We start from the raw sequence: 18,622 nt of genomic DNA on the forward strand, positions 1-18,622 counted from the left end.
GTCGGCTGATTACCGATAACGAGAGGGAGAATCTTGTTTCATTAAGATACGCCGTCGATGACATTGATTTTACACAGCTAGCTTAGAAGACAACAACAAGCTTATGTTTAGGGTGTCTATCTCAGGGACAACTGTTGACTTGCTCCACATGCTCCATTAAAAAACAGCGTTGTGTCTTGAAACCAATGTTTTAAATACTATTTCAGTCGCTGTCGATAGGACGTTAACGTTGACCAGGAGGTGCTGGCGGCTCCGTGTGGAAGCTCCATGTTTTTATTAACTGAGCCTGTTCTGCAGCTCAAACAGGCCCCCAGCAACCATGGGCCCCCTCCCCATATAAAACTCTTACGTTGCTACAAGGGTCTGCATGTAATTCCTAATGGGTGAAATGGTTTTGGAGACACTGGACTCCGCATGTCCCAGTAACAAGCTCCAATAGAAGTCTCATTCCCAGTTCAGATCCCACCTTGGATGAACCACAAGCGGGTTCTCTCCCAGTAGGAAGAGCTGTAGCTCTTCAATCTCCGGAAACAATTCTTCCTTCTGATATTCCTGAGCTCTGCTTGTCCTTGTATCTGATCCACAGTCTTATGTAACCGGCCCGGCTCTACTTAAACACTGTTTTCATTTATAAGCACGAGGATCCGAGTGTGGTCGTTAAATATTAATGGCGAGCTGCGTTTCCCGTCACAACCCCCCACATGTGCTTCTGAGGGAGGGAGAATTCGCTCAGCCTGGGAATTCAAAACAAACCAGGATCTTTTCTGTAATTACTCCACAAATAAAGTGGATCGCCTGGAAGAACACCTCAAAGCACTGATGGGTTGTTGGCTGATGGAGCACGGCAAGCACAGCCTCGCTTTAACCGTTGAACCTGTGTGAATATGTTTAAAGCAAGGCCTCCTGAACAAAAGCACTTGTCCAATTACGCTAAGAGGCCTCGCCCAGAGCACAAGCTTTCAGAGGATCAGCACAAATTGGCAGCAGAAACGACTCCCGGGCTCCGTTTATTATGTATACGTGCGTCTGGGTGGCAGCGCTTTGGCAGGGAGCAACACACAAGATTTACAGCGTGGAAGGCAATCCTGCCTGCAACGCTGTCCGTCCAATCTGTTTCCGTGGCAACCGCTGCAGTGTGGAAGTCACGGCAGAATGAGACCCCCTAAAAAGGACTGCTGTGTTAATACTACTAGGTTTGTACCGGGTTTCTCTTAATGTAAACGCAAAAGGATTTGGTGTTTTTGATGCTTTTAAAATCTTTTATACTCAACAGTTTTGAAGGATAAGGGCATGGAGGGTTTGAGGAGGGCGGGAGGTGCAGGGGATCAGTGGAGGGCAGGCAGATATATGCAAAAATATGCAATGCAAATATGTGTTAAACACGCATTAATGTATCTCATCTTCCAGACATTTAATCCTTCTAATGAAAGAATGATTTCCTTTATTGTTTCTTTTTTTTTTTAAATAAATGTGTTCGTTAAACCTGAAATAGGGCTTCTGCTGTTGCCAGGTGAAGGGAAACAGCATGTGTTGCTGCTCTCTCTGCATAAATAGGTAAAACCTGGGCTGTCGATGCAGTTGGTGGGTTTAAAGCTGCTATTCTACGTGTGACCTGCAGATGGCGCTCCGCTGAGCGAGATGTCCTGGCCGGCCTCCCTGGCTGTGGTGGCAGTCTCCTTCACGGGCCTCTTCACCTTCGTCTTCCTCATGCTGGCCTGCCTTTGCTGCAAGAAGGGCAAGATCGGCTTCAAGGTGGGCTGCACACACACACACATGCACAGACGACGTGTTAAAGGATTAGAGGTTCCTGTTTGGACCGTGCTTCTAAGCACAGATTGAACAAAACATCAGTTGTTCCCTTTTGTTGTTCACTTTATTAGAAGAGAAGAAGGACACGCAGGCACAGGCTGGACAGGCTGTGATTATGGCACGACAGCAGGCCTGCAGCCTTTCAGTGTCACTGATTTAGAACCCTGTTTCTAAGCACTCTGCTGAAATGGGTCACTCGCGTCACAAAATGGGACAGAGATCAGGGACGGTGGTGTTTTTCTATCCGGGGAAAGGTCCCGTCCAGACTGTGGGTAGCCAGAACCAAACTAGGAAGCCTGAACTCAACACAGGGGATCGTTTGGGGTACGTGCTGGAGAATCAGCTTGTGTCTGAAGTGGTTCTGCTGGGTCATTACATATGTAATGGACTACCATCTGTGCAACAATGGGAAAACATTTCAAGACGAAGCCTTGAAACCCAGAAAAACCCTCCATAACAATAAACAGAACCGTCACATTTCATCTTCACCATATTAAAATCTTTCCAACAAGTTCCAGGGCAACTTTTAACATCTCCAAACTGTCAGAGAACAAAGGTTTGGTTCAACGTCTCAGCGCTGACGTGGTGGAATTCTGGGGCTCTATCAGATTTGGAGAGGACCTAATCTGGTTTGTGTCTTCGGTGGGTCGGACCACCCAGCTCGGACCCGTCGGGGTGTGTTAGGGCGTGAGGAAGGACGTCCCCGTGGGTCCGCTGGACATCCGGCCTCGGGGCCTCATCTGGAACCAGAGGCAGCTGCTCGCTGATCCGGGAGAGGGAATGTTTAAAAAAAGAGGAGGGGAGCGGAGAAAGCGTCTCGCGCCACCACTTTAAAGCTACGTGTATTTCTTCACGCTGCAGCTGCGCATGTGCACCTGAACCATTGATCGCTTTCAATCTTAAACCTCGAACGAGCGTTCAAATCGATCCTGTTGGTTCAACGAATCCAAGTGGTCGGACTTGACAGTAGCTGACAGATGTGCGTACTGGTTTTACTGGGAAAGGAGACAGGCCTGCAGATGTTCTTTGACTTTTGGGGGAGATAGAGAGAGAGAGAGAGAGGAAGTGAAGGAGTGATGTCACGTGTATACTATGTGAACCCCCCCCCCCCACCCCTGACACTCCCACTCCTCCTCTTCTCACATTTTTGAGGGGTGTTCGGTTTCTCTTCTCTCCCCACACGAGCGAACAGCAGCTTCAGTCTCATCTGAACTGGGAGAGCCGGCGCTCCGCCTTCTTCCTGTCGCTCTTCATGTCTTCCCTCCCCGCATCCCTCCATCCCCAGTCGATCCCGGGGACATTCAGCGGTCTCTTCCTCTCTGGAGTCTGCAGACTCTGCTGCAACCTGCCCCCCCTTTCCGCTGTCGTGTACAAGTGACCCACTTTTGACCGCTTGTCTATTTGAGCTGCGTCCACAGCTGCTGTCACCTGTGGAGGACAGGTAAGCCGACTGGCCGCCCGGCCGCGGACCTTCTGCTGCTCACCTCAGCATCTGTGAGTTGGGCCGTTCATGTCTTAATTTAAAGATTAACTCGTGGAGATTTGAGATTTCGCTGCTTCTGCTCCACGTTTTGGGGAAAGCGCGAGGAGCATATTTGAAGCGGTTCGATCTGTTGGCCTCATTTTTTACTGCAGGACGGAGGGGAACAAAAGTCCCGGACGTTTCGGTGTGTTTGAGTGTGTGTGACAGCATGATGTGAAGAGTGAAACCACATGTTGAGGGTGAGCGAGGCCGTGTGAAGGTTTAGATTTGAGGGCTGAGGGAGGGTTTTGTGTATTCTTGCATTCTTGTGGGACAGGATGAAGTGAGACTTGGTGGGGCGTGCGTGCGCGCGCGCGTGTGTGTGTGTGTGTGTGTGTGTGTGTGTGTGTGTGTGTGTGTGTTGCAGAGGGCTGCAGCAGGTCACATTTTTCCAGCTTTTGGTCCCTGCTGTCTGCAGCTCCCAACTCAGGGACTTTCATTCTGACATCCGGTCTGAGGAGACAGCCAACCCCCCCCCCCCCCCCCCCCCAACCCTCCTCATCTTCGCTTTAATCTTCATCATTTCTAAACCCAAAACAGATCAGAAAAAATCCTAAAAAAAAAAAAAAAAAAGTTAAGTTTCCAGGAACTGAATCTCACCTCTTTTAATCCCTGAAAAATGCTAATAATTAAAACAAACCAAACCTGTGAGGACCACATAATCCCCGTTGTGATAGTTTGGATAGTGAAGCCTAAAAGCTGCTGGCGTCCTGTCAGTCAGCATAATGGTGTTTCGTTTTCATCATCATCTCTTCCTGCAGGCTTAATTGGCAACTGAAGGATTGAGAAACACGTAATCTTGCTAGAAATAATCTCAGAATAAATCACCCTGACATTGTTTACGCTGTTTACAAACAGCTCGGAGAATCTCCAGGACTCCTTGACTCAGCTCCGCTCATTAGAACTTCGAGGGTGGAGCCAAAAAGTATCTTTTTTCCACTGATACTTTCTCAAATTTGCTACGCCTGGCGGACAGTTGTAGGAGATGTTGTTGAGCTCTGATTTTCCATGACTCTTGCAGAAGTTCAAGAATGTGGACAGGGACGAGGACCACGCAGACATGTCCACCTTGGCCTCGCCGGCCTCCCAGAACAGCCCGGACGTCTACATCCTGCCGCTCACAGAGGTGTCTCTGCCAGTGGCGAAGCAGCCGTCTCGATCAGGTCAGTCTTTCGCCTCGAGAACTCACATCTGATTCAGATGAAACGTCTCAACCAAACACTTCTTTATTTATTTACGCCGATTTACGTCGCCCAACACCACCGCAGTTCATGATGCGTGACCACAGGAGGAGAAACGGCGTCCAAGCATCCACCCTCCTCGTCCTGTTGGGGATATTTGAGCATCTACGCTAATTTGCCTGCTAGCTAACAACCAAATGATGAAAAGTCACGTCAATTAACTTGTTTTTTGCTACTTGTTGATCGGAAACGGATCTGCCGGGTACGTTAAGAGGGTGTGACGGTGCTCCCTGGGCGAGAAGAGCTGCGTTCCTGGAGTTAGACACAAAGTTTGTCTCTGGAGCAAACAACGCCCTCATGCTGGCCTCAACATCGGCCTCCACCTATCCCACAATCCCTTGCTGCAAGTCTGACCAGAATGAACTCTTTAACTTCTGCTCGGTCCTGCAAACATCTGCCCGTTGCGTAACGGTGTCCAGAGAGCCAGCCTACACTGCTGCCTGCTGGAATTTCAGACATGCCGGAGCAAAAACCCCAGTGACAATATTCCTCTTTCACTGGTTCTGCGTCCATGTGACAATGGTTCCAGTTGTGAGTTAATGGGCTGACACTCCCTGATCCTTACAGCACTGGACTATGATGAGAATCAATGTCTTGTGCCTCAAACTTCAGCCCGAACTCAAAACTCATGTCACGTCACGAGACCTCTTTAAAGACGCGTCGTTTACCAGGAAACGCAGAAAATTACATCCTAAAACCAGAACTTTTCCTCGCTGCCGTTCAGCAACGGCTGTGAATAAGTGAAACCACATGTCTGTGCCGTGGTGACAGAGGTCAGATGGATTTATTACCTTCAGGACTGCCTCGCCCACTGACATCATCAGACATCTACGGCGTTAAGGCCCAAGCTGAGGTCACCACCAGGAAAGCACATGTTAGGGATTAATTACAGTATGTGCAATCACAATAACATGCTAACATTCCTCCCCCACCCCCCAAAATAACATGATGAAACCAAACTAAAATGATAATATGTTGGGACGCTGGACAGAAGGAACCGCCGAAGTTAAAGCTAAAGATACTGAAACAACAGCAACACAGAGGGAACCGAAATAAAGGCGTCATCCCGTCTCCTCTCTCATGCCGTGGAGCACTGGGGCCTTCGGAGCTCTTGGGGAGGTTGGGCTCCAAGGGTCCCTAGCAGCTGCTCTGGCGCCGAGATTAATGAGGCATCACGCTCGTTCGCAGGGAAACGGCCGACTCAACACCGAACTGAGCAGAAGCAAGTCCAGGTTTCAGAAACTCACGTGCTCGGAAAGCCGAAAAAACGGTTTCCCATCTTGTGCGGCGCAACATCTGGGATACAAGAACGGGAATCAAACTTGAAAGTGGCGAACGGTCAAAGCTGCCTGGAGGACACGATGAGAAATCCAGTCAGCTTAAAGGGATGCTGGCTAGATTTCGCTCTGAAAGGTTTCCGTGCACACTCAAGCAAGAGGGGCTCCTGGTCCACGGAGCTGCTGCGGAGCGCTCACTCCTGATGGGTAATCGCTGCGTTTGGAATCTCTCGCGACTGGTGTCTGAGTTAAATATTCAAATTTACAGATTGTAAATGAGAAATCCTCAAAAAACCCTGAGAACTTCCTCCACCAGTGACATATCTAACTATGAACTATCCCAAAAGTCTTTTTGGATGAAAACATCACAGGAAAAAAACCCCTCCGGACGTCAGAGGGATGAGTTAAAGGGGAACAAATCTTCTTAAAGCTTTCAAACTCTCCTAAATCAAAAGACTTGACTCCGGCTGTATATCATCAGACAGTAATCTTAGTACCGGCGCTTTTCCCACCAAATTACATCTTGGTGCTTATTTCAAGAATGTAAAAACCAGAGAGAAAAATGAGTTTATTTCTCGCAGAATGCACCATTGTCCCCTCATTATCCCGCCAGCGTTCTGAATATCGGAGGTTAACATGCTGTCGTAGGTGGAACCCGCCGTTTAGCACTCGCCGCGTCTCGGTCCGTTCATTTGTCATGAAGCAGGGGCATAATGACCCCAGTGTGAGCACTAACTGGTCCTAACTGGTGCCATGCTGCTCTGGACAGCCAGACAATGGTGGCTATTCTACTTTATCCTGGGGGGGTTGTGGGTGGGTGTAAGGAATGACCAGACTATAGAACGGGACAGAGGTGTCCAATATGGCCTCCACACAGGGACTGGACTGTGTCGCCGTATGAAGGGGGAGGACAGTAGCACAAAGACCCGTCTGTCCGTCTACACCCCAGAATCTAAATGTCACTGTGAGTGTCGGAGGGAAAAAGAAAGGGATGGATAGTGAGGGGTGAGAGAGAGTGGAGGGGGTGTAGAGGGGGTTTGTTTGGCTGAGCTCTGACAGGAAGGATTCAGGTCATCGGGGGAAGCTGACGCCGCTGCATCGGGAGGACTGGACGCTGCCAGAAGGGGGGGGGGGACCGGGGTTATTGGGGTTTATTTTTTAATTTTTTCACTCTCAAACACGGAGGTGTTGAGATGAATGAGTTTACGACAGGACAGATGGACTCTGAGGCCACTTAACAATGCGGACGAGGTGCGTTCCGTACGTACTGTTCATTCTGTTCACGTTGTTAGATTTTATTGTATTTGCGTGGAAAAGCCGATTTTTAGTCACCAACAACTCGATTTAGCGGGTAAATCATTTTTGAATGGGTTTTTATGTGAATTCAAGCCTGTAATTTATCATTCAGTAATCATCAAAAACCTTTCCGTCATTTATTAAATTGAATTTTCTTTTTTTAAATTATCATTTTAAAAGCCTTGTTTAGGTGGGGTGACTTTAGTGACTGACTTCCACAGAAGTCATTTGATCCAAATTTCGTGCAGTATTGAATATTTTTCCATCGTTATTTCGACTAATTTTCTCAAACATTTTCTCATGTTAACAATAGTAGATTTGTCAAACACACTCGCACCGCTCGAGAGGTTGATGTGACCCAGCAGAACGTGATTAGCTGTCGGTGATGTAATGCATAGCAACCGGGTGGGTTTGTTCCATCCTCACGTGTTTGATGGCTGAGAACTCCTCTTTTTTTCTTTCCCCTCGTCCAGTCCAACTCCTGAAGTCCACAGACCTGAGCCGCCACAGCCTTCTCTACCTGAAAGAGATCGGGAATGGCTGGTTTGGGAAGGTAGGTCCTGGTGGCTGGTAACGACCAGCTCTCAGTCTTTGCTGTAACGGCAGTTTAACCCAGCGGGATTCTGGACAGATTCCAGGTTGCAGAAAATAGAACCGCATTTTTCACGCGTCGCTACAACCAGATAACATGTTTCCATTCACTCCCCTTCGTGTTTTGTCTCTTTCTTCTCTCGTACTGTTCACACCTGAATAAACATCCACCCTCTCATCTTGTGATTTTTTTTTCCCCCCTGCATGATTTCTGCTGCTTGTCCACGTCCGTCTGTCTGTCTGTCTGTCTGTCTGTCTGTCTGTCTGTCTGTCTGTCTGTCTGTCTGTCTGTCTGTCTGTCTGTCTGTCTGTCTGTCTGTCACCTTCAGCTAACGTTTCAGTGGTTCACCCTGTCTGTTATTGGTCTGTGGCCTGTTTCAGGTGCTGCTGGGGGAGGTGAACACGGGCCTGAGCACCACTCAGGTGGTGGTGAAGGAGCTCAAGTCCAGCGCCAGCGTGCAGGAGCAGATGCACTTCCTGGAGGAAGCGCAGCCCTACCGGTGCGTTACGTAATAATAATAATAACAGATGATAACGCTGGGCTCCTAGAAATCTCTCAGAAAAGCTGAAAATAGGTTCCTGTGTGAAGTCTGTGTGAAGGAGAAATTTCCATATGACACACTCCTATAATGAAGATGGAATGGAATTCATTTCCCCCCAGTGCAGTTAAATACAAACTTTGCTGTGTTACAACTAAGTTTAGCAAGATTAAATGGTGGAAAGTAAAACATTAAACCTGAAGGGCCTTTGTTCAGAAACAGCCGTGCTTTACACTCTGATAGGAAGAGGAACGCTGAAGAGTCTTTAACCCAAAATTTCCTAAACCTGAATCACCCACCAGCTGTGTCTCTGGAACGAGGGCAGATTTTCAGGATCAGGACCATGGAGAGTGCAACAATCCCGTCATCCTCTAACCTCAACATGCGTGAACTAAGATTACCGATGAATTCAGCAGATCACAGTATTATTAAGACACACAAAGGCTACAGTTTTCTTTTTGCCATTGCACTGGAGTCATTGGATTTGGCCACTCCGTAAATGGCTTCAGAACTCCACTTTCAAACCAAACCAATTTAATTTGGGCTGTGTGATGTGATGTCATAGCTCTTTTCCCTATAATTGTCTGTGTTCTGCCCTCCAGGATGCTGCAGCATCATGCTCTGCTACAGTGTTTGTCCCAGTGCACCGAGGTCACCCCGTACCTACTGGTGATGGAATTTTGTCCCCTGGTGAGTGTCCAACATATATAAGTGATCCCTCATGTCCCAAGTCGATGAATTTGTAACAGACGCCTCTAGTTTTTTTTTTTCTAAAAAACATGAGATCGATATTTTGTGTTAGGGTTAGGGTTAGAATTGATTAATTAGTGTCTGAAACATTCTAGGTCAGATGATGAGTGATGTTCATTTGTAAATAGCCATTTCTGCATTACAATTGGGTTGGAAATAGTGCCGTTATTTAATTCATCTGTTGTTTAAAATGAGTCAGAGTCACTGAGCAGTGCCCCCAGTGGTCAGGGGTTGTAATTTTTTTTGATTTTGTCAGGGGGATGTGAAGGGGTACCTCCAAAGCTGCCGGGCTGCAGACAACATGACGCCGGAGCCTTTGGTTCTCCAGCAGATGGCCTGCGACATCGCCTCGGGACTCTTGCACCTGCATAAACACAACTTCACACACAGGTAGACAAATATTCCAGCTGTCAGGCAGTCGTACTAGCTTCTTAAGTGTGTCTGTAAAACCCACCCTCTCCTTTTGTTGGTCACTTCCTGAAACAATATCCTGGTGCTGCTCGAGTGTTCCCTACAGACTCCAGCATCAGTGATTTTGTTGCAGGCGCTGATCCTCCATCTGCAGCCCTTTTCACACCTACTTTCACGTGTGCTTATTACTATGAATAATAAGGAGCGCAACATCATTAAACTCTCTCTACCCTCCTTTCTCCACAGTGACCTGGCATTGAGAAACTGCTTGTTGTCTGCTAACGTCTCAGTGAAGATTGGAGATTATGGGCTTTCCCGCGTCAAGTACAAGGTCTGTTGTATAAAACATGCACGCCGATGTTGCAGATCGTCATTCCCAAGAACCCATTCCATTTTGAGGACTTGGGCCAGAAAAAAACAAATGTGATTCCTCTAAAACGATGCAGTCTCCAGTTAGTCTAACAGCCCTTGTCTCTCCTGACAGGACGATTACTACGTGACATCAGATCAGAAGTATGTGCCCATACGATGGATTGCTCCTGAGCTGGTGGATGAGGTGCATGGAAACCTGCTGGTGGCTGACCAGACTCAACAGAGCAACATGTGGTGAGAAGACACACAAATATAACCAAAACACACCCCGCCTTAAAAGTCATTCTTAATATTCAGTCAGTTGCAAAATACAAAAGCAGATAGATGTTGACTGCTTGTGTCCAGATTTGTCTTGGATGAGTTTAACAGAAAGGGTACAGATGTGCCAAGATAATTCCCAGTGGTGAGCTTGTCCATTGTGTTCTGCAGGTCTCTGGGTGTGACTATCTGGGAGCTGTTTGAGCTGGGCAACCAGCCCTACAGACACTACTCAGACAGACAAGTACTGACCTACACTGTGAGGGAGCAGCAGTTGCGTCTGCCTAAACCTCTGCTCAAGGTGCCCCTGGCCGAGCGTTGGTGAGCCTTGCAGAAACATCTATATTACCAGAACAAAGTGTTCAGTGTCATCATGTAGACAACTTTTCATTGATTTGTAGGTATGAGGTGATGCAGTTCTGCTGGCTCCAGCCTGATCAGAGACCCAATGCAGAGGAGGTCCACTTGCTGCTTAGCTATCTGTGTGCCAAGGGGGCCAGTGAGGCTGAAGAGGACTTTGAAAGGCGTTGGAACTCACTTTGTCCCAATACTGGATTCAACAGCCTCTGTGACACCTCTGCCATGTCGCAAGCCCACCCACCACCAAACTCCTCCTCTTTCCCTCTGCTTGAGCAGTTTTCAGCAGGTGATGGCTACCACTCCGAGTCTGGGGATGATATTCTCACAGTCACCGAAACCAGCCATGGCCTAAACTTTGAGTACAAGTGGGAACAAGCCAAGGCAGGCCAGTCATATAAAGCTCCAGACTCATCCAGTCACCATTGTCAGGAAGTGTTTTACCCACCTGGAGGAATCGTCGGTGGCTGTCCCATGGAGAGCCATAGCCATGGACTTTCTCCACCTTACTACCAATCAAAACATTTACACGCTCCGGACATACTTCCTGTCCTCAGTGCCCATAGCCCGTCGTTAAGCAGTGAATACTACATCCGCCTTGAAGAGCCCGTAGACTGCAACATTGACCCAGAGTACACCATGTGTTCCTTTAGCCCCGACTATCAGGGCAGCAGTGGAAGCTTTCTGACAGGTAGCGCAGACTCTGGTGAGTGTCTGGCCTGTCCTTCACAGTCTAAGAACGTGGGTCCATACTGGTCAGCAGACTTCCACAAAGATGTTTTTGACTCAAATGACTCAAGTCCTTCTATCTCCCTCACAATGGAACCCCTTTTAGGGCAAGTGTCAGACAGCAGCCCCATAAGACCCTGGGAGTCTAGTCACTATGTGTCGTACAAGGACAGAGATGGGGGTTACTACTATGAGCACTCGCCACCTTTGGGAATAGACCCCTATTTTCTCAGAGGCGATATAACCACTGAGCGTCATCAGGAAAGCTGGGGATCCAGGAGCCTGCGTCAGGCCTTGGGTGAGTTGGAGAATCCTTTAGGGATCTCACCCTCTTTTACCAGTCAACCACAACAGGCATACAGGGACGTGTACCTGGACACAGGTCCGAGCTCCATTATCGGCAAGAACATGACAGGGGGTTACTATGACATGATGGGCTCCCTGAGGAAGACTATGCCCAGCCACACAAGGCACAACAGCCAGTCAGTCAGTATTAACATGAAAACAGAGGGGGCACTCTTCATCAGCAACAGAGACAGCGATTCAGAGGAAGAAGAGGACATTTTTGTCGAGAGGCACACCTGTAACACTTGGCCCTCAAAACACAGCCATATTAATGGAGGCCACCACAGACGTGCGAGCCACAGCTGTAGACAGGATGCTTATGTAGACTTCCACTACACAATGCCAAGTACCGATATTGAAGACTCCTGGCCAGAAGAGCATAGCCTGACCTTCCACCCTCTTCCCAAACCCGTAAACTATCTGGAGTCTCATCAGGCCAAAGATAACAGTGCCTGCCTCAATCTGAGCAATCGCCACTCGTTGGTGAACTCAGACCACTGCAATGCCTACATCTACCTGTGCCATGACAGTGAGACTCAGGTGCCGGCCTCTGGGGAGTGTTGCCACACGCACTTCATTGACCCCCTTACGGGCATGCTGATCAGAAACAACAGCTATAGTCACAGCTATAATCACAGCAGTTACATCAGCGACACGGTCATCGACATCCCAACCAACGAGGAGGTGATCAATCTTTCACCGGCTCCAGGTGGTCCAGTTGTGGCCAAAACTGCTCCGCTGAAGACTGACGACAGTATGGATCATTACGTCTATCTTACATTTGATGACACGCTCCTTGATGAGAAAAGGGGGGATTTGGTAAAAGAAAATCCAACGAAACAAAAACCGACAGAGCCTAGAACAAAAGAGGTGACCTTAACAATGACTAAATCCGTTCCACCTCCTGCTGACAACGCAGATGTGATGGTGACCCTCACAGATCCGCCGTCAGAGCTGAGTCACAATGGCGACAGCGGATTTGACCCAGGGAGCTCGATTGTGAGCCTGGCTGACATCCTTGACTGCAGTGATGATGACGACGATGAGGAGGATGAGATCACCGACGATATCACTGACATTGCCTCAGGCATCTTTGTTGAGTCCAGTGAGCTAATCAGTTCACCTGCCTTTAAATCACTGCAGAAGCAGGCGGAAACTCCCGGTTCTATGGATTCCATGGATCTGCCATCCGCAGGGGGGTCATGTGAAGGCTTTAGCCCGGCGTCCTCGCACCCTTCCAACTCGCCTAAAGCTATGGACAGTGGGTATGACACAGAGAACAATGAAAGCCCCGAATTTGTACCCAAAGAGCCTCATGAACTGCGGGAACAAACTGTGGGCAAACCCACCATTGATACAGCCCTGGAGGAGGACCAGGTGCTAGAGGAGAACAAGGTCGAGGCCACTATGGCTACATCGTCCAATGCTGAAGGTTTGGCTTTACAAACAGGTGATGACGTCCTTCAACCACTGAGCGACAAGACTCCATACAGGGATTCAGCATACTTTTCAGACTATGAGAATGAGAGACTCTCCAGAGATGAAGGAGAAGAACTACCCGAGAGAGGAAGCGATGAGCATATCACAGAAATGGAAGAAGAAACGACAGATGAGCATATTGAGAATGACCATGACAACAGTGCTCCTATCAAAGACCTAAGAGATGAAATGAAATGCATTTTAACTGATGACACAAGCTCATTCAAACCAGAGATGGAAGCACATGTGTCAACAGAGTGTGACCAGTATGAGGTACCGGGGCCTCTGGAACCTTCTGAAATTGCATCAACGGCAGAGAGCACACTGGATGAATGGTCATCCCAGGAGGAGAACTCATCCCTTGGAGACTGGGCAGCAGAAGTGGTGGGGGCCATGGAAGAAGCCCTTGGAGCTCTAAATGGAGGTCTTATGCCCCAGGTCAAGTTAGAGGAGGAAGAGGATACCGGTGAGAGGAAAAACCCGGCTGAAGGATCAGAAGCCGCAGAGCAGCCAGCGGTTAAACACAGCCCATCAAGGATATCTTATGAATTAGCACACAGTTTACCAAAAGATGAGGTGGCCTTGCAGCACTCGGCGACCACCAGGCGGTTTTCTTCCTCCTCTCCCCCCCCTCCACTCCCCGCCGCTGCCCTGCTCCCTTCAGCAGAGGGCCGATCGTCTCCAGCAGATGGAGAAGACGCAGACGAGGAAGACGGGGACACAGATGACAGCGACGAATCAGACGAGGAGCTGCGAACGTACAGCATGCGGGAACAGAGCGGGGGGGAGGAGAGCGACGAAGAGAGCCATCCAGTGCCCATTGTGGTGAGCGACGACAGCGAGGCCCACAAACTGCGCAGCCTCCTGAAGGCTCCGGTTCCGACCGAGAACCAAGAAGAACAGCTTGAACGCCAGAAGAAGACAGTCTCCTTTTTTGACGACGTCACCGTCTATCTGTTCGACCAGGTGAGCAACGCCAGAAGACCAGACTATAGCGTTAGCATCATGTCGTACGCTCTGATGCACGTTCCACAGTCACCTGCACATTTAACTGAGAAGACTTTACTGTCTCCAGGAAAGCCCGACGAAGGAGCTGGCCGAGCACGGCTTTCCCGCAGGAGTGGAGGATGAGAGGGGCAAATCCCAAGTGAATGCTTCAGACGATTCCTCGGATGGAAACGTCTCCGAAGAAAGTACGTTTTTAAAACCTGTCCTTGAAGAAACGATCTGATCCATGGTCCAGGTCAATGTGGTTCAATATATTCAAGTATAATTTGTAGTAGGGGAAAGAGATTCCTCTTAAATTGGAGAGTACATTTGAAAAAAAGACCCTGAAGACTAAAGGGTGATAAAAAGTGTAGAGACGAGTGAGAGAATGGGGGTTTGTTTGACCTGCTGGGTCCAAAACGGAACTTTTTGGTCTCACTGGACAGTTTGGTTCTTGGTGACCTGTGAAAAGGCCCAATAAATGCTGTGAAATACAGAGAAGTCCTAGAGGACAATATGGTGCAGTCTGCAGGACTGCGGAGAATGTCTGATCGTTCGGTGACTAAATACCGGTTCTGTTTGGGTTTTTTGCTCCTCTCAGGTGTAGGATACGAGTGGGAAGACGATTTCCCGCTGCATCCGCTGGCGACGTCCTCCGAGCTGTCTGACTCACCGCCGCCCCGCTCCGTCCCCAAAACTCCAGACCCCAAACCAGCCACCCACTTCTCCCGCTTCACCGTCTCTCCCTCCAGCGTGTCCCGCTTCTCCATCACTCACATCTCCGACTCCGATATGGACTCTGTAGGAGGTGGGTCTCCCAAAAAGCACCTTTACAGGGTTACGGGTCACATTTGGTCATGAATGAGCAATTCAGAAGGTTGGTCAAGGAGGATGAAGGGCTGCTAAATCCAATGTCTCCTTCATTCTGTCTTTTGCAGGAAGCAGCGAGGACGGAGACAAAGAGTAAAAGCTGCGGATTTGTATTGCGCTCGACACTGACCCCGGCCTGCTAGCATGACTTCAGACTTCTATTTTATAGTCGGGTTTTAGAGAAGTCCAGACTGTGCCTCGTACCGCCTGTTGGACACTTTTGAAAAGTCAGTGGTCTCGGAAACCTGATCTAAGCTGTTTAGAACACTGAAGAGTAGAGTTAATATATCATTTACAAGAATATATTCTGTATTTATGACGTGAAGATGTGAACGAAGGGGAGGATTCTGCATATTTTTCAGATTAAAGAGACAAATGGAATCAGAGAAATTTGGAGACATTGGACACCACCTCCTTCCCCTTCGTCTCCGATGAGCAGCGTACAGGAACGCACCAACACACTGAAATATGAACTCCTGTAACATCTGCTGGGCCAACTTCACCAACGTTTGAGCTTTCTCAACATCACTTCATAGCTGCACAGACTTTAGGTCTCATTTAAATCCTTAAAACATCGGCAGGACTAGATGGATCATTTGGGGCTCTTTCGGGGACACTAAGGACACAAAGACAATTTAATGGGACAGATTAGTTTGAAGTTCATTAGTCAAACTTGGACAGCTACATTTTTGGCCCAGCTCTTTGATACCAGTGCCACATTTCGAGACTTGCCGAACACCTCCGTCACCGACAGACTCTTTGTGTTGTAAAACCAGGTCCCCCGCGGCCGCTATGGCAACCAGAGATGACACGAAATAGAACAATGCACCAAACTGCAACCGTTTTTTAGCAGTAAAGGAAGAAAAGGGATGTTTTCTGCTTTTGAAGGCAGGTTCGTGTTTGTTTAAATGTCAGTTCCAGGTTTTTGTTTACATCCACAAAGGACAAAGGGGTACATTAGCATTGTGGTATTAGGTTCTTTTTTGTTATTTGTAATAAGTGATAGGCTTCTGTTAATCGTCAGAGGGGGAAATGTGCAATGTCAACACAGATCAACAACTACAAATATTAAGATTTCTCAGCAGAAACCATTCATAACTACATTGTTTCTTCATTTATTTCTCTTTTTGACTGCCTTTAAGCTAATTTGTCTAGAGTGCTGCTTTGACTCTGATGCTTCTGGGAGCTTCTGTAAGTCAAGGACAGTCTGAAATCAGGTTCTGGAGAAGATCCCCAAGTATCAATGAAAACAAGACAATCAGAGGAATTATGCATGGAATTATGGGCAGTTTTAACACTGCCAAGAACACATGAGCATGATTAAAAACAGAAGAGTGTCTGAGTGTTTGAGGACCTTTCCTTGACTTTTAGAAGCACCTCTCTCTGTGCCACCACCCTGTGGTTGCATCCAAGTAGCTCTGAATCAGGCGATGTACTTAACACCAGTCTGGAGATGATGATGATGATGATGATGATGATGATGATGATGATGATGATGATGCTCTCAGTTGTGATTCACAAGTAGCCATACTAACATTAGCTTAACAACTACAGCTAGCAGTAAGTAAACATGAAAACCAACTTTTTAACTACATCACTCTTCGAAACATTTCACCGCCCTGCTGGTTTGATTCAGCGATCTTTTCCCCTTTTCTTTGAATTCGTTTCTCAACATCTTTAATTGGTTCAAATTCTCATTTTCTGGTGTAAAACCTGCACCACTGACCCACAGCAGGCACCTCCATCAGGTCGAAGTTGCCCACTAGAGGTTCCACTTCAACCTGGCTGTTGCTTGCTAACACCAAGCAGGCCAATTTAAAGAAGAGCAACTGTGAACTGTGCGCACTGTAGTTACTGTCTGTGTATCAGAGTTCAGGGACTTGTTTAGCCCCGCTCACATCGCAGAAATGCATATTTCCCAGGTCTGGAAGCACTAAATCAGAACCCGTCAGAACCCGATCCTCAAGGGCTGCAGTCCAGCCGGGTTTTCTGTCCTCTCAGGCGGTGGAAGAGTGGTTTAGCCGGTAGGTCACAAAACCCGGTTGGCCCTGGAGGACTTGGATAAACATCCCTGCAATATATCACCCAACAGTATGACAGGAAATAGTTATACAATAAAATAATATTTTTGTCTACAGATATGTTTTATACGTATAGAAGTCCGAAGGTTGACTTTATCTTTCCACTGAGCAGTGATTTAACCGCACGTTTTTCTTTGAAACATCTCCATTTACAGCAAAGAACCACGCCGGATCAGCAACAGGTAGATTTTACGCCACTTAAAACCTGGAGGGAAATCTGGAAACTCGAGGTGAACCTGTCAGTTCAGTGTTATTCTATTCGTCTCTTTGGCTGCTTGGAAGGTGGTGGCTAATAACCCGATCAATGTTTCTGATTTCTCTGTGTGTAACTGAGAGGAAGGGAATTAGAAACGGATGCTTTGGTGGCTGTTTTAAAATTCTGAACCCTTGAAACAACTCGTTGTGTCTTCTAAGTGTTTGTTTGCCCTTTGAGGCTGTAACGTTCCGTACCAGGTTAGCGTTGAACCATCTCGACAGCAGCCCAATATTTTTGTATCTCTGCAGTCTTGGTGTTCTTTTATTGAAGGACGGAAGTTTAGAAATGTTGTGTTGCCATTCAGAGAGCAGCAGCTTTGGCCTGGTCTGACAAAAAAAAATAACAAAAAAAAAGCAAAAACAACAAAAAAAGGAGGTATGTTTAGATACTGTCAGCAACATGTGCTCCCACTGACCTGCTCACGTCATTATCTTCTGTATCTTCTTGACAAATAAATCTGTTTTACACAAGACGACGGTGTCCGCTCGAGTTTTTTGAAAATGGAAGGACATGAAAGAGACAAGTTGACCAGGACAAAAGAAGACGGGAGCAAAATGGTAACTAGAAGGATTGATTTTAACACTCAACGTTCTCCTGGTTGCGGCTCTGAGCCGCCAGGGGGCAGCACAGAGCTGGGTAAGTAAACCAGAACCATCAAAAAGTGCGGATGGCAATCTAAAAAAGAAGAGAGGACCATTGAGGCAGGTCACCGACTCCTGCTAGACCTCCTGTGCAGAACTGTTTAAAGTACAGCCCGGTGTGATCACTTGAAAAAAAAAACTTTGAAAGAGTAAAGACAGCGTATACAAGACCTCACACACAGTATTGTTGATTTCGGAGCTTTTTTTATTCTTAACTTCAAGAAAAAAACTTCTGTGTAGATTTGATCCTTTTAGATCGTCTAGTGCCCTCTATTGGCCGCCCGGCGCACTGCAGCCTTATTCGACATGTCCATCTAAAATCATCAGTTGATCCTGCACGACTGACAGTGTCATCTTAGCAAGGAAACAGTCAACAATCATTTGAAAGCCTAAATTACCCTTTTCATTGAAGTTGCCGAAAATGCTCTGAAATAGAAATGTCAGAAAATGCGTATGTATTGTATGAAAATCAGTGAAATCTGCTTAAGTCTGGTCACAGAATCACTTAAGGCTTCTGAGGATTTGTGTGTGGGTGACGTGCACGCTGCTGCGTTGTCATGAAAGGGATATTTAAAGGATTCATTTTTAGCTTTATTAGTTAATCTGAAGAATCTGTGACCGACAACTTAATACAAAGTCATGAGTGAACCGACCAGCACTAAATTTAAGTTATTAGTTGGTTCAATAATCAACTGTCTTATAATCAGCATAAATGTTACTTTTTTCTGGCTTAATGTGCTTCTTTAGTTTGAACAAAGTGCTTCTAGGTTTTATCTGCTTTACTTCTGTAGGTTCACAGGTGCTAAAGTTC

General features: G+C 47.4%; 1 protein-coding gene across 5 annotated transcripts in view; it reads left to right on the forward strand.

Annotated features, from left to right (window-relative positions):
• The window catches only part of aatkb (apoptosis-associated tyrosine kinase b), a 25,014-nt gene extending 7,372 nt beyond the window's left edge, over positions 1-17,642 (forward strand). The window contains exons 2-14 of one of the 5 annotated variants that reach the window (XM_029840993.1): positions 1,619-1,752; positions 4,353-4,494; positions 7,619-7,698; positions 8,118-8,236; positions 8,878-8,965; positions 9,282-9,415; positions 9,683-9,767; positions 9,921-10,042; positions 10,238-10,387; positions 10,468-13,942; positions 14,052-14,169; positions 14,565-14,771; positions 14,902-17,642. In XM_029840993.1, the coding sequence (XP_029696853.1) occupies positions 1,619-1,752; positions 4,353-4,494; positions 7,619-7,698; positions 8,118-8,236; positions 8,878-8,965; positions 9,282-9,415; positions 9,683-9,767; positions 9,921-10,042; positions 10,238-10,387; positions 10,468-13,942; positions 14,052-14,169; positions 14,565-14,771; positions 14,902-14,930 (4,883 nt within the window). In that variant the 3' untranslated portion in view covers positions 14,931-17,642. Of the gene's footprint in view, positions 1-1,618; positions 1,753-3,052; positions 3,304-4,352; positions 4,495-6,980; positions 7,110-7,618; positions 7,699-8,117; positions 8,237-8,877; positions 8,966-9,281; positions 9,416-9,682; positions 9,768-9,920; positions 10,043-10,237; positions 10,388-10,467; positions 13,943-14,051; positions 14,170-14,564; positions 14,772-14,901 lie in introns of those variants that run through there. The other 4 variants (XM_029841001.1, XM_029840998.1, XM_029841007.1 and 1 more) reach the window with 4 other exon arrangements.
• Positions 17,643-18,622: the final 980 nt, after the last annotated feature.

The sequence above is a fragment of the Takifugu rubripes genome, chromosome 1, assembly GCF_901000725.2.
Source record: "Takifugu rubripes chromosome 1, fTakRub1.2, whole genome shotgun sequence".
Lineage (NCBI taxonomy): Eukaryota > Metazoa > Chordata > Actinopteri > Tetraodontiformes > Tetraodontidae > Takifugu > Takifugu rubripes.